This window comes from Carassius auratus, unplaced genomic scaffold (genome assembly GCF_003368295.1).
Source record: "Carassius auratus strain Wakin unplaced genomic scaffold, ASM336829v1 scaf_tig00042586, whole genome shotgun sequence".
In the NCBI taxonomy this organism is placed as follows: Eukaryota; Metazoa; Chordata; class Actinopteri; order Cypriniformes; family Cyprinidae; genus Carassius; species Carassius auratus.
This window is the reverse complement of record NW_020526726.1, coordinates 28,507-50,780: the sequence shown is the minus strand read 5'-3', so window position 1 is coordinate 50,780 and position 22,274 is coordinate 28,507. Positions and strand designations below refer to the sequence as shown.

At 38.1% G+C, this 22,274-nt stretch overlaps 1 protein-coding gene and 1 long non-coding RNA gene across 5 annotated transcripts; one reads left to right on the top strand and one right to left on the bottom strand.

Moving 5' to 3' along the window:
- The first annotated feature begins 5,330 nt into the window (after positions 1–5,330).
- On the top strand, positions 5,331–9,485 carry LOC113085973 (uncharacterized). 4 transcript variants are annotated; one of them, XR_003284572.1, is made up of 5 exons: positions 5,331–5,390; positions 6,595–6,806; positions 8,189–8,332; positions 8,682–8,768; positions 8,990–9,485. It is a non-coding gene; the product is annotated as an uncharacterized LOC113085973 (long non-coding RNA). The 4 variants fall into 4 exon arrangements; XR_003284569.1 differs by having other exon boundaries at positions 8,682–9,485; XR_003284571.1 differs by lacking the exon at positions 5,331–5,390 and adding an exon at positions 5,660–5,955 and having other exon boundaries at positions 8,682–9,485.
- A 1,051-nt stretch (positions 9,486–10,536) lies between these two features.
- Positions 10,537–20,450, bottom strand: LOC113085970 (G-protein-signaling modulator 2-like). The gene is made up of 15 exons (XM_026255303.1): positions 20,252–20,450; positions 17,594–17,864; positions 15,218–15,439; positions 14,916–15,051; positions 14,265–14,404; positions 14,054–14,177; positions 13,836–13,951; positions 13,339–13,494; positions 13,021–13,129; positions 12,701–12,830; positions 12,477–12,553; positions 12,174–12,347; positions 11,708–11,867; positions 11,361–11,590; positions 10,537–11,249 (listed from the first exon to the last, which is right to left on the bottom strand). The coding sequence occupies exons 2-15, from the start codon at positions 17,653–17,655 to the stop codon at positions 11,100–11,102; spliced, it is 1,986 nt and encodes a 661-aa protein (XP_026111088.1). The 5' UTR covers positions 17,656–17,864; positions 20,252–20,450; the 3' UTR covers positions 10,537–11,099.
- Positions 20,451–22,274: the final 1,824 nt, after the last annotated feature.

Genomic DNA, 22,274 nt, shown 5'->3' with positions numbered 1-22,274 from the left:
GCTTGCGATTATGGAAAGTGGCGTTACATTTCCGTCGAGTGCTTGCAGTGTTCGGCCAATCACAATGCACTGAGTCAGTTGGCCAATCAGAGCAGACTGCGCTTCTCAGAAGGAGGGTCTTTGCAGAAAACAACACATTTGAGAGAGGCGGGGCATGGACCTACAATAATGTACAGTATTTGAAAAGTTATGTGTTTTTGAACATATTCTGTTACACCAAATACTCCCTTTTGGAGACAGTCTCTAGCGATCAGTTGATTAATTGCAGTTTTAGTCACTTCCGTATTGGTTTCAGAGAGACTGGAAGGTTGCTGCTTGATAATATCTTTTTACTTAAAGCTGCAGTCCGTAACTCTTTTTGGTTAAAAATGATCCAAAATAAATTTTTTAGCAAGTACATAACCAGCCAGTTTTCGAAACGATCGCCTTACTTTAATCTGATTCACAACTGTTATCTTATAATAATGTTTTATAATTTGAGTGGTATGGGTAGGTTTTTGCAGGAAATGCTGATTTTTTCTTTACTATAACAATACATAAATACTGATAAGTATTAACATAAGTAGTAAATAAATTGTGATTTATTTGTAATAATTAAATGGAATGTTGAAGCGCTTTGTAGGTATTTATGAGTGAATCTGTTATAATAGTGACGCATCCAGAATCTGCAGGTAATTTTTGACACCTGGTACACCAGGATGGTAGCCATCATCTTTTGGAAAGCGGAGGGTGCCGACGCCAGGCCATAGGGAACCCTGCAGTATCTGAACAGGCCGTCATGAGTGATAAAAGCTGTAATATCTCTACACTCCTCATTCAGGGGAAGCTGATAGTATGCATTAGCCAGGTCAATAGTAGAAAATACTGTAGCACCCCTAAGGCTGGTAAGCATTTCATCAATGTGTGGTAATGGATAACAGTCAGTAATGACGGCTTTGTTAACTTCTCTTAAGTCGCACACATTCGTATCCCAGCTGTTTTCTTCCCAGTAACAACGATGGGGGACACCCAGGCTGAAGCATCCACACGTTCGATGATGTTTGTTCTCAGCAGATGCTCTAATTCAGCTGAAACAGATGCTCGGACTGCAAAAGGTAAGCGTCGCAGTTTCTGATGCACAGGTTTTACTGTGGGGTCAATTTTTACCTTGTGGACAAAGTTTTTTACAAATCCTATTTCAGTATCTGTCAGGGTTGTGGTGTTGGTGGCCATGACCGAGGAGCAGACATTATCACCTTTTATTTGAAGTTTTAGGGCATAAATCAAGTCCATGCCTAACAAAGCAGTCCCTTTATCCACAATGAAGAATGTGGCAGCAGCTGACGCATTTGATACACACGCTTGTGCTTGCAGGCATCCGAGTACAGGTATGTATTCCTGTGTGTATGTCACCAGACGGATGGCAGGTGTTGATAATTGTGTGGCACTGAAATGGTGTTTATAAATGTGAAGAGGCAATATAGACACAGAAGAGCCTGTATCCACAACGAATTGTACTTTGGTGCTAGGTGAAGCAGGAGTATTGATAGACACTTCACAATGTAGTTTCTTTTGTACTTCAGCAGAATTATCTAGACACACCACTGTGACGTCATGCACTTGCACCTCGCACACATCACTTGCTGGGGCTGAACCGCACACACGAGCAAAATGTCCCTTCTTGTTGCATAAATACAAAACACCTTTGCAGCTGGGCACTGTGCTGAGTTAGCTAGGTGTTTTTCTGAACCGCATCTAAAACAAGACTTACGGTTGATGAAGCGTGGGCAGTAGTCGGACATGAATGGTGTTTCCCTCTCGCGTGATTTGGCTTGACGTGTACGGCACGCACTGGAGCATCTCTGTCGGCCGTCATTCTCTTGGCGTGTTCTGCCGCAGCTTCTAATTGTGATCCAAGTGTAGTAGCTTTCTGTAATGTCAGGTCCGTGTCGAGTAACAGCCTCTGTCTAATATCATCACTGTGCAAATGTTCCAGCAAGTGATCACAAATCATATCATCCACTTTATCACCAAAGTCACAGTTAGCGGTAAGTGCATGTAAAGCAGCAACGTACTGTTGTATGTTTTCGTGTGAAGCTTGTACTCTTTTTCTGAATGTATGGCGCTCCACGACAACATTAACTTTGGGCATGAAGTGTTTTTTTTAAATTATCCACAGCAGAATCATATGTCTCACCCAGGGGCGATTCTAGGGTCCGAGCTTTAGGGGTGCTGAGCACACAATGAGCCCCACTGCCACCACCCACCCTCTTATCACACAAAAACAAACATTATGTCTATTGAAAAATAACTTTTATCATTTTAACATTGATTCAACTAACTCCAAAATCCAGATTTTTTCCTTTTTTTGAGACCTTTTCAGAACACCAGCTTAATTGTTAGAGTTCACACAGACACCCTTTGTACACCCCCAACATCCCCACTCATGACAGCTGCCCCATCGTAGGTCTGTTCCACACATTTCAATTGATCCCTTCTTTACCAACTGATTTTCAATTGCAGCTGTTATGGAAGTAGCATCAAACTGTGACCCCTCTGTAAGGGCTAGGAACCTTTCTTTGACGGCACCCTTAACAGACACGTATCTAACACAGAGTGCCAACTGTTCTGTCTTTCCATCCCTGGCCTCATCAGCCATAATGGCACACATATTTGCTCCCTTTATCTCACTGATGATATTTTCTTATGAGATTTAGCCGTCATTCTCTTTGTGTGCTCAGCCGCAGCTTCTAATTGTGTTGCAAGTGTAGTAGCTTTCTGTAATGTCAGGTCCGTGTCGAGTAACAGCCTCTGTCTAATATCATCACTGTGCAAATGTTCCAGTAAGTGATCACAAATCATATCATCCACTTTATCACCGAAGTCACAGTTAGCGGTGAGTGCATGTAAAGCAGCAACGTACTGTTGTATGTTTTCGTGTAAAGCTTGTACTCTTTTTCTGAATGTATGGCGCTCCACGATAACATTAACTTTGGGCATGAAGTGTTCTTTTAAAGCATCGACAGCAGAATCATATGTCTCACCGGTGTCTGGCAGTACACAAAAGATCCGTTGACCCTCTGCGCCTAAACAATAGCCACTTTTCCACTGGCGAGCTTAAACCGGGCGTGCTAGTGCGGGCCAGGGCCAGTCGCGTTTCCATTGTCACTTCCGGGGCTTGATCGTGCCTTGCCGGGGCTTCCTCGGGGCCAACGGCCAGGGTTTTTTGGCCCGATGAAAACCTTAGGCCAAAGCGGGCCAGCTGGGTCTAGAGGAGGGGTTATGACAAAGGCGGAGTTTCTCCGCGTCTGGAGAGCGTCAGCGCTGCAGATCATTACAGAAAGATAACAGCTATATAACTTTAACATTAAAGACTTTTTCAAATCAGTTGAGTTCAAAAATAACTCTTACTCAGCAGCGAGTGTTTGAAATAACTTGATCCGATGTAGATTATAACTGCTATGTGTTTTATAAGTTTGATAAACTTGGTGAATACTTGTTTAAAATGTATGTTCTGCTTTAGTAACATGTTGTCATATATAATTTTATATTTTATTTATTTTTCATATTGTCTAAAATAGAGATAAGTCTCTTTCTAACTTGATATGTTCATGTGTATGTCTGCTTGCTTATGTGGTTTATCAGAATACAAATTTGTATAGTGACATGAATATTATAGTGATATAACAAGGTACATGTGGTTTATGATTAAATTTATAGTCATAGTTCAGATCGCTTAAAAACTAAATTTAATTAAAAATGTACGTGCATGCAGCATTTTATTGTGTGGTGGTACTGTAGGTGTACAGTAAAAAATAATTAATAAATGCTTTTTTAGAATTAATAAAAATAAATGCTAGGTTTAGGGGGTGATACAATAATCATTAATATGATGGGAATATGACTATAAAAGGCTCTACATATAATGTAGAAAATGTTTTGCAACAATTAATGCGAACATGTCTGGGTTCCTCAATAGCCCATATCCTTCATTCGGTTCATATATATATATATATATATATATATATATATATATATATATATATATATATATATATACACTTTTTTTTTTTTGATCCTGGTAAAATGTATATTTTTAGTGATGAGTAAAATTATTGTACATTTTTTGTTTTATATTGTGTGTGAATGTATAATGTGTTTATTTTCATTTAAAAAGAAGAAAACAAGACTTGGAGATGAACAGGGACGGACTGGGACTAAAAAACGGCCCTGGACTTTGACTAGGCCCGGTCCAAAGCAATCGGTGCGCGTAAACTCGACCACAACAACAATAACGCCTGGCAGGAGTGTCATAAGACTTTAATTGTGGCTCATGATACTATATCATCCAAATTATAGCAATAGCACTGAAGTTGACACGATGTTGAGCTGGAGTGGGTGTCTTGCTCTGCTCTTGGTCTAAGCTCAACCTGAATAAAATACAATGGAATGAATTTTTGTTTTTTAAACAGGTTTTGTCCAAGATAGCATGGAATAGTTTATATAATATGCTGTTATCACAGCATATTATTCCATGCTTTCTTAAAATGAATTTATTACTTATTAATCTTAATTTATACAGTAATTAATTAATTAATCTGACTGCACAGATAATAATACCACATATAAATGAAAATACACCATTACAAATGTAACTTCTGTATTCAAATTCTTCAAAGATGATAAGCATTAACTTTAATGTTTCCAACATTTTTAAAAGTAAAAGCACAACATATTTCTTAATATAAGCTACTGCAAGTGACATTTTACAGCTAAAATGTTGAAGTTTAGCTGTTTTAACTGCTGTAATCATTAAAAATTTAGCAACCTGAATATCACTTCCTTAACATCATCCCTAGCAAGTAACTTTCTTTCTCCTCTCATGTTCCATACTTGGATCTGGATCTGCCTGTGGAACCAGCTCATCTTTCTGTCCCTCATCATCATCACTGGTGGCATGTTGCTGGATAGCTGTCTGGCTCACTTCTTCATTGCTGCTAATATTTAACTGCGAGGTGCTGCTTGGGAAATTTAGCGGCTTCAGTTTCCCACCCTTTTCATTCCATTTTTACCCGCGGCCGCATTATGCATATTGTTTGTTTGTTTTATGCTTCTTCTATGTAACGTTAATGTCTTTGCTGTTAATTTCTTCCTACTCTTCCACATAGACAGTAAAAGAAATGGACACAGCGACCCCATTGGAACTCAATTGAGACAAGTGAAGCCCATTTATAGATTTTTTTATCACTTCCGTTTCTGCCGCGCAGACTCAAACTAAGCTTGATGACGTCAGCTACCTGTCTGACAGATGTAAATGTTCTAGTGGCTGTGCTGTGCGTGCAAACTGCCATCGTTAATCTTGCAGAGACGGCGAGCTTGAGCGGGGAGTTCTTTGGCGTGAGTGAGCAGGAGTAAGTATTCTGATTAATTATTTTGTATAGTATTTTAAAATGTAACGCCAGTTCGCCATACTTAGTTAATTGCCTGCGAGCTTCTCCTCCTGTCTGTATGATAATTTCTCTACTGTGCGACAGAGAGTCGAGTGGTTATGACGCAATCGTTAGCCTCTTTTTACAAAAACTGTTTCTACGGGGCCATTATGTAACATAGAAGGTAATGGAGCCCTTTATACATTGTCGTGTATCTTTAGAAATAAATAATGGACAAATGGAGTCTTTAAATGCCTCAGATGTAAAGTTATTCGCTGTCAAAGTGACGTCAAGGGTGGTCGGCTGGACGTTCTGTGATTCTCCAGACCACACAGATGGCCAGTCCCCCCCTGGAGATAAATGAATGTGAACACATGCATGAGAGGGAGAGAGAAAGAGACATGAATGCAACGTAATACCCGCGCCACGTGGTCCACAGATGCGTCTTCGGATAGGGAGCGCTACGGATAACATTGACGAATCACCGACAATAAAAAACGACAAATGGTCACGTCGTATGGATAGTTCACATGTTTTAACACAAAAGGTACAGTGTAAAGAGATGGGGATTGAATCTAACAAAATTGACAGGAGCGGCTGTGTCTAACACACAGACACACACACTCACACAGATGCAGAGAGACTCTAAGAGAGGGATGAAAAAGAGGAACATGTTTTAGAGGTTTCAACTGTACAATATTAATATAGTACTAAGAGTAAACTTTTATTATTAGATATTTTATTTAAAACCTATCATTATACAGTTTCTTTATCGATTTATTTCCATTGAATTATTATGATTTTATTATACAACTTTATTGATTGTTTTATGTCTATTTAATTATTAGGATTTTATTTTATACTTTTATTATACAACTTCTTTATTGGCTGTTTTATTTCCATTTAATAATTGGGATTTTATTTTAAAAACCTTTGTTATACAACTCTATTGATTGTTTTTACTTTGAATTAATTATTAGGATTTTATTTTAAATCTTTTATTATACATCCTCTTTATCGATTGTTATATTTTAAATCTTTTATTTCCATTTCATTCTTGGAATTTTTATTTAAAACCTTTATTATATCACTGTGAAACGGTTTATACCGTCACCAGATTATATTTGAGGGTACATATTATGATATGAGGTCACATTATCCATAGCTCTTTTTCTGATTTCCTCAGATATCCGAGGTGGGTCCTATTTATCTAAGCGAATCCAATCTGATGCCGCTGGTGGGGAAACCCCGCCCCACACGTGACAGACCATAAAATCTTTCGCACTAAGTTCACCGGTCACCGGATGGTCACGCACACACTGGATTCATCTTTCACCTAAAGCACAGTTGTCACCGGATGGTCACGTACCGGAGGTTTGGTGTCTATTTTACAAAAAGGTGACCATCACACTTATCATTAGGGTAATCCTTACGACTTGATCTATTACAGACACACCTGACAAGTCACACCTGCCGATTATTCACGGATGGTACCATTTCACGGTGATGACGTATAACCCTGATTTATTACAAACAAATGGCATAGCAACACCTGTGATCATTAAAAGGTCATAGGTCAAGGTCGGGGGGGGGGGGGTGAAGGTCAAAAGGTCAAGGTCATGCGGGTAGGGGTCAAGGACAAAAATTTCAAGGTTTAAAGGTCACGGCCATGTGGGGGAGGGGTCAAAGGTCAAACCCATAAATCACTTGTTGACGTTTTGTGCAGAATAATAGCTACTAACATTATCTCAACTGTTATCAAATGTCAGGAATCAAAGCATCAGAATAGACCAGCTGTTCAGTCTAGATTGTGAAGGAAACAAACAAGGGAAATCTTTCATGCTACAGAAGATCACGTTAGACTGGGCTTCTGGGGAATTTTACTCTGAAAACTTTGATGTAGTTTTTCTATTGAAGTGTGATGAGATGAAGTCTTTCTCAGGAGATGAGCTTGAATGAGCTTTTGAGCTGGAGTTGCAGCTAGACATCAGATGATATCCCAGAGATGCAAGAGTTAACACCAGAGAAAGTCCTCTTCGTAATTGATGGAATTGATGAGTTCTTTTTTTATCCACATATTCTGACGTCGTTACCCACTAATCCATCGCAGAAAGCCCTACCAATGGACACTTTCTGCAGTCTGCTGAATGGACTGATTCTGCCTGAGTCTTTTCTGCTGGTTTCTAGATCACATTCTGATGGAGTGACGGAGCTCCTCATGGGTCCTCAGCATCTCACTGAGTTTACAGGCTTCTCTGAGAGAGGGGTGCAGGAGTACTTCCAGAAGTTCTTTCAGGATGACCAGCTCTTCTGGAAAAAATATGAGAGTCTGAAGACAAATGAAACCCTTCTGACTGCGTGCTCTGTGCCTCTGCTGTGTTGGATGGTCTGTTTTTGTCTGAAGAAACACTTAAGTGATGATGATCATGTGATGAGAAAACTAAAGACAACCACCTCCATATATGTGCTCTTTGTGTCCACTCTTAGAGCATCATGGTCACAGTCACTCTGTCCTTTCCACGCTGAAGAGTCTGGGTCTACTGGCAGAGGAAGGGATGAAGAAGCAGCAGGTCTTTTTTGATGAAAAGAGTCTGGCCAAAACTGGCTTAGATCCAGCTACTAGTGTGTTCTTGTATAAAATTAGTTTGAAAAGAAATTACAGACAGGTGCCAGTGTTTAACTAGAATAATTATATAGTCTTATAAAAAAAAATGTATGTTTTGGAACACTGTAGTATGGTGCTGTTATCAAATGTACATCTGTGTATCTGTCTGTTTCAGTTTGTCTTTGAGCTTCTCAGAGAAGAATCCGTCATTTCCAGCAGTCTTAAGCATCAGTCTCACATATCCACAATCAGAGATCTTCAGCATTGACTGGATACTCTTCTTACAGTGACTCAGCAAGACAGGAAAAGTAGCAGAAGAGTAAGAACAATATTCAATTTTGTAGATTTGCTTTTATCCATATATTTTTGTGTAAAAAATATTTTTGCAGCGCTTCAGCTCTTGATGAGCATGTTAGTTTGCTGCTGTCTTCATTTCACTCTGTGGCTTTGAAGACACTGAATCTTAAGCTGGTCAGTCTGAATGAGAGCTGGGCTTCTGGGATCATTTCCCTCGTCCAGACCTGCACCAGTCTACAGCAGCTCAGATGAGAGTCTTAAATCATGTTATTGGTTTCTACTCAAAGAACAGTGGCTAAATACATTTTTAGACATTTTTATAGTACATTATTGTGAATACTGATGATTTTTGTGTAACTTCAATATTGTAGGGTCTGTGTCACTGGATTGCTTTTGGAGGGGCTCATGTTACTGAAGAAATCACTGACCGATCCATACAGCACTGTGGTCATTGAAGGGTTTGTGTGCTCCATAGCTGTGCCGTTGACCTGTCTTATGATGTACACTGTTTAAGAAGCTTGATTTTGTTTTACTTGGTCAAGACCACAAAACAAAAATGTTTTGCACAGCATGGACAAAAAATATGGAACATAAAATCAAAAATGTATATTAAATGTTGTTTGCCTTTTTAAATTAAATATTTTGTATATGTATGTCTTTCATACATTTATCATCTCAGGCTGAACATCTCTGAACCGTCTGCGTTCACATTATTGATTCTGATCAGTGGGTTCAGGTGGAGCCGTCAGTCTGTACAGATGAAGGGTCAGAGTTCAGGATCAGCACTCCGGCGGGTCGATTCGAGTGCAGCAGGACCAGAATGCGATGGGTCTGTGCTGGTGATGTCACACTCCAGTACCGTGCAGTGGATGGAGGTTTCCTTCGTGAAGAGCTGGAGAAACTTCAGTATGAGATTAATGTGACCGTAATCTCAGGAAAACAGGAGGAGGCCCATCTGCCTCATTACGCCTGTTTAGCAGAATCAGACCCCTCTGATATAAAGGTCCTCAGTGTTGAAGAAGAGGGAATATCCTTGGAATCAGTGGAGTTGACTCGTTTTCACACTAAAATACTCCAACCTTATTAGCGATGGCTAACCGTAGCTGCGTTTGATAATTAGCTAGCTATAACTTAAGGTTATCCATTTTATTATATAGGGCTGTGCATGTCTTTACTCATGTACATCTCATCAGTAAAGACGCTCCTGTAATTAAGAGTATATCTCCAGCACGTGTGTTCAGATCAGGATTGCCAGGTTTTCACAACAAATCCTGCCCAGTTGCTTCTCAAAACTAGCCCAATCTCGCTTCCAGAAGGTTCCCCGATAAAACATTGCTTCCCTGGGTTAAAATATAGTTTTTTTTAGCAGGGTTGCCTTGGTATAATTTGCATTTTAGGGGCTAAATATCACGTTATTTGTATTGGGGTCGCTGTGACCAGCGGGCATGAAAAACAACCACCACAGACTTGGCAACATGTCCGCTGTCTGTTTTTCATGTCCGCGATTGGGCTAGTTTTGGACTAGTTTTAAGAAGCAACTGGGCAGGATTTGTTGTGAAAACCTGGCAACCCTGATCTGAACGCACATGCTGGAGATATAATTCTAATTACAGGAGCGTCTTTTCGATTTTTTGCACAGCCCTATTATCATAACTAACCTGCTGGTATGGAATGTGGAGTATGACTTGATTTTTTTTTGCCAAACATTACAGATGGCACCTTTAAGGGTGTGAACGGCCTAGCAGCCAAACTGCGTCAGAAGCAAATAATTCATGAAGAATTATATAAGGATATCATATTTTCCACTTCAACCAGTGAACCCAGCATGAGGAAGATCTGTAGCATAGTGCGTAAAGTTAGTGACAATGTTAATAAAAAAATTAATCTCCATTCTTCTGGCTCAAGAACCCAACCTTTTAAGTCACCTGCCTGTAATATCTGTCTCTTAACCATTTTTGTTTGATGATTCTCTTTAGTGTTTTACATTATTTGAGAAACTGTATACTACAGAAGACCAGTGCGCTCAAGAGCTCACCCTACTATACTGCAGCTTTCAGACAAAACTATTTTAGTAAATCATATTCAGTTATAGTTCAGGTATATTAAAGAACATTCAAATGCTCTGCTTTTCTGTAAAAATGACATGGGGGAAAAAAACTGTTGCAATACATACTAATAAAATAAAATACATACTTGATAAGAACACTGAATAAAGTGAAGGTAAAATTTCTGTACAGGTTTTATTTCTATACATTTGTGATGTAAATTTTACTATATCATCCACTTTTTAGATACATTTATAGTAACTACTTTTATAAACTAAATGTGACATTACAAAATTGTGATATTGTCACAGCTGCATGTAGTTAACTGGACGGTAACTAGTGGTAGTAACAATGTTATTTAAATACAAATTAACCTGCAGTTATCTATCAAAAGATGAGTCATTGTAGTGAATTATTATATTTAGTTAATTATTTTCCATAGCATACCAGTTGCTTTGACACAATCTGTATTGTTAAAAGTGCTATATAAATAAAGGTGACTTGACTTATGATCAAAGCAATATATCCTAAACTACAACAATCTTTAAAAATGCAAATCTAGAAAGAAATATAGTGCAGCTGTACACAAAATGCCATTCATAATAATGCAGCAGACAGGACACAGTTCATAATGATGGCATGTTGCCCGACCTGATTTGTAGTACCAGCATGAGGTTTGCAACACTCGTGTGTATGAAAGCTCATTTCTGAGTATGGAGTTCAGAAGAGAGTGTGTATGTTTGTTCAGCGGCAGGAGGGCAGCGTGACTCTCTGCTCATCCATCCTCTTTGCCTGTGAGCGCATTATGAGGCTGAAAAAGTCTTCATCCGGGACAGTCGGGCCACGGGCAGAGGGCAGAGGAGGTGCACACCTCTGATCATCCAGACGAGACCCCTGAGAGATACAGAAGAGTAGAATGGCTTTAAACAAATTAACTCTTTCCTACAGTTGCTATTTTGCATTTTTTTTTTTCCTACTCTGGGTAATTAACACACATATTCTCACCTGACACTTGACGAGCATGTCAAAGAACTGGTCGTCGGGTTCGGTAGCATCTGTGCTGGCCATGACCTGGCTGAGGATCATCTGTCTGCTGCTGTGTTCGGATAGAGTGCGCAGGCCGGGCAGACTGTTCCCTGTTCCTGCCCTCTGCTCGTCCAGCCTCCTGCCCTGAGCACTGGCCAACAGTCTGAGAAACGGCTCCTGACCTGGAGATGCAGCCGACTCTGAGAATGCTGAATAGACAGAGATGAGTTCAACTATATGTATTGTATAATATTTATATAATTTTAAATACTTCTTGTTTGAATATTAAAAGACCTATTTAATGAATAATGTGAAAGACGACTAACATTTCCTGATGGTTCTGGGTGGGGAGGTGGACCTAGAATTGACAGACAGGTGGCTCCTCCCATCCTGTATGGCGCACCGCTGGTCGTCCATCCTGTTGCTCTGGAAACGACTCAGCAAGTCAAAGAAGCCCTCGTCTCCTAACATGTCTGTACTCCCATGCTGAGGTCAAAGGTTAAATAAAGGTTAAAACAAATGCCCTCTGAAGAACAAAGAACATACAGTTTTGTAACCAGTACATTCAGTTTACTGGTAAGATTCAAATGCAAGTCAACTATACTGTAGTTTAACTTTGGTTATTAGAGCCAATGTTGTCTGAAAGAGAAGATGTTTCAGATGTGAAGCAATATCCATTTCTTTTAAATAATAAGGACTCGTTAATCTATTTCAGATCAGGAATGACGAGTAATAAAGTAACGGTCTTATTCTATGGGTTTTAGTAAACGTGTTTGCATGTGGTTTAAGTACTTTGTTCTGAGGAGCTTCCCGTGTGTTGCTGGTATCCTTAAGGATTTTACTGGAGCTGCTCTGCAGTTTGTGCTTCTTTCCTCGGAAACGATTAACAAAGGAGAGCTTTGAGGATGACTTGGCCAGTGGGGGTTTGGACTGCTTGAAGAGGATGGCACTGGTCCACTTCTGACCCTGCCGGACAGAAATTACATTGCTCAATGATTCCTGATGCTGAGATTTGAAAACATAGCATGCTTCAATGTCCTATGAACTGATGACTATAAAGAGAGTTATGAATCAGATAAGTAGATGTAGATTCACATTTATCTTGTCAGGTGTGAGTTTCATCAGCTCTAGGTTCTCCATACTGTGCCGTCGGCTCATTCTGGGCCTGGCTCCTGGAAAAACAACGAACCAATCAATAAGTTGAAAAGCTTAAATGCAATGGCCACATGCTTTATTCCACTTATTAACCATACAGAAGAAATTAAAATACTATGGCTGAAGGCTGTGCTTGTGTTCTAGTGTTTGTTTGACTGCTGTACCATGCAGGTTGTAGTCGAACTCTTTGTTTTCAGAAAGTACTGAATTGTTTGTGCTGTAACTGAGACCGAGGACCATCTGAAGATCTGAGACGTTCATGCGAGCAGTGAGTTCCCCGCTACGATCACCAGTCTGTAAACAAGACAATCAGGCCATTTAATTAAAATACGTCCTAAGAACATTAATAATTTCTTCTGTTCAAAATGTATATAACCTTGCAGCAGTTTAAAGCAAGAGTGGGTTTATAACAAGTTTCCTTTGAAACAATTATCAATGGTACTTCCAGATATGTAACTACTGATGGGTGTATAACTGCACGTACCTCTTTTGCTATTTCCAAGTGTTTCTCTGCAAACTGCATGGCCTGGTCATGATTCCCTAGTGCTGTATGTGCGTTTCCCAAACTCCAACAGGCCCTAGCCTCTCCGATCCTGCAGAAAACAAATTATTACACCTTATATATTTTTTTTTTCTACATCTAAGTGTTAACTACTACTGGAGATAAATTAATATAAAGGCCAAGAGAATTCATTGGCTCATATTCTGCGATTTTGAGATTATTGGAATCAGCAGGGAATACTGGGAATATATCAGTTGGCCAGGCCACTACTAAAACATGATTCCCAATGTGTGAGAGCACCTGTCATTGAGGTCCTGGGCGATGATGAGATGTTTGAGATGGTAGTCAATAGCTCTCTCATAGTCCTGCAGCAGTGTGTATGTGTTGCCCAGACTGTAGCAGGCCTGAGCCTCCACCGCCAAATCCTTCAGCTGCCGTGCCAACTGTAGAGCTTTCCTGCACTCACAACACAATCACTGTCAGAGCCCAAATGACACATAACTTTTATTGAATTATTTCATAGACTTTAAGTTCAATCATCACATTAGAATGTATCGTAATTCCTGTTTTCGCATTCTCAAATATAAGACCTAATAAAATATAATAATTTTCCTCATTTGTTAAAAAATTTACCTTTAATTTGATTAAACTAAAATTAAGACAAAGTTGACACCCTGTAACAAAATCCATATATCAAACCTAAAGCCTATCCCAATAGGCCTGTAATGCTTTCTTTCTTTTTCCCTCTCATAATAAATCTATTAATCAAGAATTAACACTATTGACACTGCACTCACCAGTAATGTTCTGCAGCCCTCTCAAACTCCCCAAGGAATATACAAGCGTTTCCCAGGTTGCAGTAGGCTCTCCTTTCTGCAGACCGATCACCAAACTCTTTAGCAATGAGCAAACGCTGGAAAACAGATGGATCACACACAGTGCAGTGAGTGTTTTTGCACAGCCTTGCACTGTTTTTGGAAATTACCATAGACAAAAGACGACACAGATCAGTCACCTGTTCATGAAAGGCCATTGCATCCCTGAAGTTTCCTAGCAGGTAGTATGTGTTCCCCAGGTTTCCATAAGTTCTGCCCTGTGCTGCCCTGTCTCGGAGTTCCTTCACGATACACAGGTTCTCTCTGAACAATTGGGAGGAAAGAAGGATGCAAAAAACACTTCACAAGTCATGTAAAAAATGCCCACTCGTGAGGGTTGGTGGTACTCACTTGTAGTACTCAGCAGCTTTTCTAAGTGCTGTCATGACCTCCTCAGGAAAGTCTCCAGGTTCTGCTCCGCTCCAGCAGATGCTCTTCCCTTTGGCGTGGTACACATTTCCAAAATTATAAAGTGCTCTGGCCTGCCCCACCTTTAGGAAAAAATAACATAACATGAATTGAAAGAAAAAAGTACTACTAAACATGTGAACCTTAGATGTTAAATGACATAATTGGGTGCATCTAATACAAACTTAATTGTAATTGCAATTTTTATTTCATCTCAGTTCTTATCTCACTGACAATTTACAACTTTGAATTCAGGATAAATAAACACCTGTTAATTTATTCATCAAAATTCACACAACTCTATGATATTCAGCAGTGATTATTTTACATTTACAAAAGTTTTATATACTGTAACTACAGCATTCACCAGACCGTGTGGGCATCTATTAATTTACAGTCTGCTGAGTGTTTGATTTGTTTGTCAATTTCAGAGCACTCAACAGCACTAATATAACCACCTCATCAGAATGAATCGCTAGTGTTGTAGCATTTGCAAGTGTCTCTGTATAAAAGCATCAATGAATAATGCAAAATGAATAAATGCAAATGTAATATGTTCCATTATGTCTATTGTACATTAAGCGAATCACTCACCTTGTCGCCCAGTTCTTTAGCAATATCTAAATGTCTCTGGCAGCAGACCACCGCTTCATCAAAGCGACCCAAAACCTTTAATGTGTTCCCCAGGTTACCGCTGGCTTTGGCCTCACCAGGCTGATCCCCAGTGGTTCTGAGAGAACAAATCAGTGCTGTCATTAACATTCAATACAAATATTATACAAAAAAACATGAATTATTGACAGTTTTGTTTAAACTCAGGATCAAATGAATGCATCCTTGTTGAGTAAAAGTATTAAGTTCTTAAAAGAAACTGATGAAAAGTTGAGCAAATATACTTAGTTAGAGTAAGGTCATGGTGGTGGAACTCCAGAGCTTTGTTGTAGTCATGCAAGTGAAAGTAGGCATTGCCCAGTTGACTGTAGACGGCACTCAGAACCTGCAGGTCTTCTGTGCCAACCTGCAAGGCTGCCTCGAAGAAAGAAACGCCAGCGCTGTAATCCCCTGCCTTACACAGACGCTCGGCCTCCAGAGCCAGGTCCAAACAGGATGCCTCCATCCTGCAGGGGGCAGCAAAAAACTATTTTTAGGAATGGTTGAGCTGTAGTTTTAATGTCTCTGCATCAAACATTAGTAGAAATAAATCGAGGTAGGATGTCCTCATTACAGAAACCCAAAATAAACTTTTATGGACTAAATTCTATGGCTCTAACCCATAGTCAAACACTGGGAAAACTCGATGACTGTAAGGTGCTACCATAACAGACCACTGATTTGTTCATGCTGGGAAAGTCACATCATGCAAGATCTCTTGTATTTTTTTCCAAGATGTATTTTTTATTTAAAAAAGGGGCAGTTTGACAAATAAAACTTTGAATAATAAAAAAAATCATCTGTGTGTGTGTAAACCACACAAAAATGGTTAAAAATTATTAATTTTGGGGGCTTGCAGGATATCATTTATAACCAAGGGATAACAAATTTCAGAAAAATAATACTTTTAATTTTTGACATTTTAACATTGTTTTTTCATTGTATGTTAGGGTATAAAACACAACAATATATGACGCACATCAGCTGTGTGATTTATCATGTTAGTGAACTAATAAAGGCCAGTGTTAAGCCCTTAACACTCCTTACAACTTAAACAATATAAAGCTATATGAAAAAAAAAAAAATTCAACAAAAATTAATTACCTACCAACCTACATTGAATAATATAATAAATATTTTTAACAGCTATCCATAATAAATGTATCCCATTCCCTACACACAATAAGTATCCATCAGAGTTTGTAGAGGCCCTACCTGGTGCCTTCACAACTCCCACAATCAAAGAAAACTGGACATGTGAAAGACATCTAAAATTATTCAATGTCTCCTGAAAAAGTCTTTTGATGGGGCTGTAATCTCTAAAACCAACCTGTCCTGAACACGCATACATAACGACGCGGCTGCAAATCAACAGGAATCAGGAATTACACCACTACAAACTCATCGATTTGTAAAAGAATATGCTACACAACAGTTGACCATCATACAACGTCACCTCAGACGTCTTTGAGGGCAGAGGTTGAAGATGGCTTTGGCAAAAACTGTGGTGCTCAGCACTTGAACAGCTAATCTGATTGTGTTTCTGCGTCGCACTGTTGTGTGTGATTAGCGCGCACAGAGAGGGACACTACAGAGATTAGACCTGCTGTGTTTGCTTCTGATGATATAAAACTCATTTCATCGTGTGACTGATTAAGAGAATACATGATTTACAGCACTTCCATCTAGAATATAAAAACTGAAATGGATCTGAATAAAAGAAACTCAGAAACATTGATTGTAGTTAGTTTCTAATTAAAAACTGGTCCCTGGAAATAAACGCAAAATTAGTATAACTATGGTAAACTTAAAAATCTCCAGTTTGTACATTCAACATTATACAGCAATGCATGGACAATGCCAATGTCATGGGCTCCCAAGCAAAGCATGTAATGATAAAATGGATACCTTGAATGCAATGCAAGTGGATAAAAGCATCTGCCAAATGCATAAATGTAAATATTACTATATATGCATCGCTAACAATGTCTGGGTGACAGATGTTTGCAGAGGACTGACTAAAAGATAAAAACTAACTCAACTCATGGACTGCAGAACAGCAATATGAGCAACAGTCATAAATGATTTAAAAATGTTATTTAAATATTGAGTAAACTGAGGCACACCTGTTTCTCTCTCTCTTTCTCTCTCTCACACACACACACACACACACACACAAAATAAACCTCCACAATAATACTACCTTGGAATTGTTAAGATGCAAAATCTTTTAGATCAAACATTTGGATTTATTTTACTGCTAGATTTCTCTCCGTTTAAGATTGAGAATGACATTCAAATTCAGTTAAACATCTTTCCCACCAAAACTGCAGATGAAGATGACAAGCAATTAGCAATAATTTATAGAATTATTGAAAGTTTCGATTAGAAGACTACTTGTATCCTTATAAGTTTTTAGTTATTAAATCAAAGGAGACAAAGGACACATTTATGGTCTGTTAATTTAATACAGTGCTAAATAAAAACTATGATTAAGTGGCATATGCACAGTGGCATATACACAATTTTGGTCCGTCTTTATTAATGAGGTAATACTGGACTTGCTCTAACAGTGCATTACAACTGAAAATAAAACATAATTCAAGTGTTGCATTTCCTACCTGTAGTGGACAAAGGTCCGGTTGTCATTCTGCATGCTAACCACTGCACTGCTGACAGCCATTGAAGAGCATTATGAAGTACTGATCCGAGTCAAATCCAGAAAGTAATCCAACAGGGAAGAATAGTGAACTGAATCCCAGAAAAAAAATTGTAAACAGTTCCGAAGTCTCTCTGACGTTTTGCTGTGGAGTCCAGTGCACTACAGATGAGTTTATCCAGAATAATATTCACCACATGGTTCTGTCAACCAGGATGCTCTCCCAGAGCTCTCTGTGAAGAGAATACAAGACGTGGAGTGTGAAGCCTCATTCTGTGCGTAATGCCATGGAAACACCCACTAAGCAGTGGACACATGCAATGGAGGCAGATATTAAGGGTGTGTATATCAGTTTTGTGTATGTGACAGCTAAATCAAGGGGGCCCAACAACAAGAGAGAAAGCAAGAACAACTGGCCAATAAACACAGTTGATTATCTGCCATGCATGCAGGCCAGTACCAAAACATGAAATAAAACGCATTCAGATTTGTGGCAAGAGAGGGGTTTTGTTTACCCTTCTCTTACAAAGCCCCACTAATGTAAAGATAATCAATGAAAAAAGAAGAAGAAAAAAAGAGAAAATGTTAAATTCAAAACTGTTTGCCACTTTCAAACATTGCACCTCTGTGACATTTGGAAAGCTGATTTGTCAATGCCGAACTAATCCAGATATAAGATAATCATCTTGAAGAACCACAGAACTCACAGAAACATTCAGTCTACTGTATCATTATCATTTTAGAAAGATGGAAATATTGCACAATGTAAATAGGTGTGTCATATGTTTCTTGTGCATACAGAAGTAGTGACAAAACCAAAGTAGAAGCAAACATGCATCTGGGTATAACAAACTATTATAGAGAAAGAAAAAAAAATGAAAGGCACAGACTTAGATTTTGTCCAGCGGTTGTTGATTGTATTTTGTGATGTGGTTGTTGCACTCAAACATGAATTTGCTAGTGGATAGTAGAAGGGCAAGGTATGAGCAGACAAAGATATTGGAGAAGTTCGGCATACGTCACTAAAGAGAAGTCTGTTGCTTCCCTCGAAAGATAAAATCATGACATTTAGTTTGGCAAATCAATTTTTTTATATATAAAAGATAAATAAATAAATTAAGGTCTGGTTCTGTAAGTAGAAATCATATTGGTAAATGTATATATCATTAAAGACAGACCCATAGTCAGCTGTGAGGTTGTTAGTCAATGGTATAGGTCTTTGTTGAATCCTATTTTTTAAACAGTTGTGTTAAACGGTGGGAATCGTGACAAACTACATTACCCATAATTCTGAAAAAAATCACCACCAATCAGAGAAACAAGCATTATAAACTATTTAACAGTCAGTCTCCCTATATGTTTTCAAACTACTTACAAATATAATTATTTTGCAATACACATAAAATGTATTGTTTCTATGTGTCTAACTATCATCTTTAAATGCATTTATAGTTTTATTGTATAGTTCTCTCCCTTATTAAAATACATTAAATACACAGTCCAATTTTTGAAAACTTTTTTTTAAGTCTGTTGTGAGTCACCTCATTGTGGGTTTCATCATCGCTTTTACCTCTTTAACAAAAACTTTTTAAAAAATCCACATGGGGCAAAAGTCATTGAAAAATAGAAATTGATTACAACAGGAATACATTTCTCTAAAATTAAAAGAACAACACCACTCACAGACTAAAGTCTAAACAGCATAAACCATGGAGAAAAAAAAAAAACCTTTGGTTAACAGGGAAAAAGACAAATTTCTTAACATCAAATAGTAACCATGCTCGGTCTCAAACAAGAATGATGATAAACTGCCTGCTAAAACATGTAACAACACTTGTGCCAAAGACCTTCAAATCCAATGTATTTTCTTTCTTCATTCTAAAGAACGAACAGAACTTCAGAACGGAGTTGTTCACAAAACTGGTTTGTGTGTAAATTCTAACAGACAAACAGCAGCGTGGTTCTCAGAGTAACTCCGAGGCAGGTTAGTTTAACAAGATGAGACATAAAGAGAGGTAAACAAGAAGACAGACATAAGCTTCAGCTTGCATGACACACAGGAAGTGATGATGACTTCAATCAACACAAAGCATGTCTGTCACTTGACAGCTGTTCCTGAGGTGCTGCAATTTAAAGACCCCTTTATACACAAACACACAGTGTGTTGTAAGCAGTTATTATTTCACATCTGCCAAATTCAGCATAGAGTTTTCCATTACATTGTGCAAGGAGGTATTAGTCAGAAAGCGCTGTGAATAAGAATATCGTCAGAGTAATGAAAGTGTAAAAGCCCTAGCAAAAGTTAGTCATTTATAAACCAGAGAGAAAAGGCTCAAACATAATTAACGTTATATTGCTGGTAAATAATTTAAATGTTAAACCATCTTTAATTTTACGGCACAGAAGATAACTTATTTTTAAATTAAGTAAAAAAAAAAATAATAATAATAATAAAACTGTCGCACGTTCCATTGTACTGAAATCGTAATATAGTACCTAAGAAGGTCTCTGCACGCTTTGAAGTTTGCATTTTGGTTTACGTTCATGTTTTTGTTGTGTTTGCGCGTGCAGATCTGTCTTAACGGCCGTTACGTTACGTCTAAACTTAAGACATACTCACTCAAACTCCTCCGATTCCCCACTGATCATACACTCGGTTCAGTCTCTTACAACCAACAGAATCGATAACACAAAACAGTCAAATCCAGTCATACTGTAAGAACCGATGAAAACCGTTTCCGTTTAATTCATACATTCGTAATCGAGTCACCGACGCAGTGTATAGAGAAAAAACTTTACACACATCCGTACATAGGGCCGCGTGGTCCTGACCAAACTGGCCAATCAGAGCCCAGAATTCAAATATAACCACACCCACTATGAATCACCAGTGAAATTTGAATTTGTATTGTTCTTCTGCTCTGCTAGGAAAACACTTCTTTATTTTGCATAACTCTTAAAACACTTAATTGTTTTATTCGGCTTTATTTGTAAAGTAAATCATTATCTAGCTATTTCGACTCTTCAAATGAATTAAACGGTTTTGGAGCACAGCTGAATGACTGACAGCTGATCTTAAGGCTTATCGGTTAACCACCTCTTTTAATCCTCCCCGTCTGCTTATAACCAATAATCCAGATACAACATTTATTATTTAAATTGCCCAAGAAGTTCCTACATCAAGGTCTTGAGAAACTACAGAGACTTTATTATTTCTTTCCAGTAGGCTATGTCATTCTTTTATGAAGACGGCGCAAACTGTCGTAGAGCTTGGAACAAAGCATCAAAAGTAACTGCAATGTCATATTATTAGAGCAACTTAGAGTTAAAGTGTTCGAGTGTTAATTTTCTAGTTTATTATGTATTTGTTTTTTACTATTTAATTACTATTTAATTATTTATTCATTTATCCAGTAAGATATGTCATTAATATCTGGAAATAAGTAGGCCTACAAATAATTAGCGGATTTATAATATAGTGTTATTGGAAAAACAGAGATTCATTTGCAGTTATAAGTGTTCCACACTTTATGTGTATTATTGTTGCTATGAAAAGAATAGAAAGGCGTTAGAAATTTATTTAAACAGGAATACATTTCTCTAAAATTAAAAGAACAACACCACTCACAGACTAAAGTCTAAACAGCATAAAACATGAAACAAAATTACCCTTTGGTAAACAGTGAAAAAGCAATTTTTTTAAAACATCAAATAGTAACCATGATCGGTCTCAAACAAGAATGATAATAAACTGCCTGCTAAAACATGTCATGTAACAACACTTGTGCCAAAGATCTTCAAATCCATTGTACACGCACAGAATGGGTTTGATGGAGTGCCATCTGAAGAAACGGAGGATATGGACGGTGAAGATGATGCTCACATCAGACCTTCATCAGTGCTGTGGGAAAGATATCAGTATATCAGTGATGATGACAGTCTTCATTTCAGTGAACCTTCACTGTTAACCTCTCGCAGGGCATGGGTGTAACATTACCTGAGAGCCCACAACTCACTGGTAAGATATATTTAGATATTGTAAAGCTGCAATGGTACTACCATGGTTTGGACATGGTACTATAGTAATGCCATATGGCAATACAATGCAATTTCATGTTTTTTTTTTTTTTGGGGTGTCGCTGAGAAACATAACCAAAAAATAGTTTTCAGTATTTTGAAAATGTAAATAGGCTACCATGAAATACTGATACATTCAGAATTTTTTCCAAAAATTTAGTAAAAACAGTAAAATTGTTAACTATCATTAGAATTTACTGCTCAAAAAAATTATTCTCATCCATGTTGAAAACAGTTCAACAGTCAACTAGATCTATTTTACTAACTGTCAGAATCATGTGAGACTGAAGAGGGCTCTTCAGAGGGGGTTGAATCAGTTAGTAGTCAGTACACAGAGCATTCAAAACACTAGAAATAGGAAAGGAAACATACTCAAAGCAGCAGTGCAGAAACTCACCACTGAATGGAAGCCAGTCATTATAACTGAGATGCCCTGCCACATTTTCATTACAATACAAATTGTTCCACAAATTGGAATAAATGCCTAACTAAATGTGCTTTTATATTCAGATTATAAATTTTATCTATAGCAGAACTGACATTTGAAAAAATATATATTTTTTAAA

Coding starts and splice junctions, on each gene's coding strand:
- LOC113085970 (XM_026255303.1), bottom strand. CDS start 17,655: ATGGCTGTCAGCAGTGCAGTGGTTAGCATGCAGAATGACAACCGGACC. Junction 13,495..13,835: donor AGGGCTGCAGAACATTACTG/GTGAGTGCAGTG, acceptor TTGTGAGTGCAG/GAAAGCTCTACAGTTGGCAC. Junction 12,554..12,700: donor GTTCGACTACAACCTGCATG/GTACAGCAGTCA, acceptor TTGTTTTTCCAG/GAGCCAGGCCCAGAATGAGC.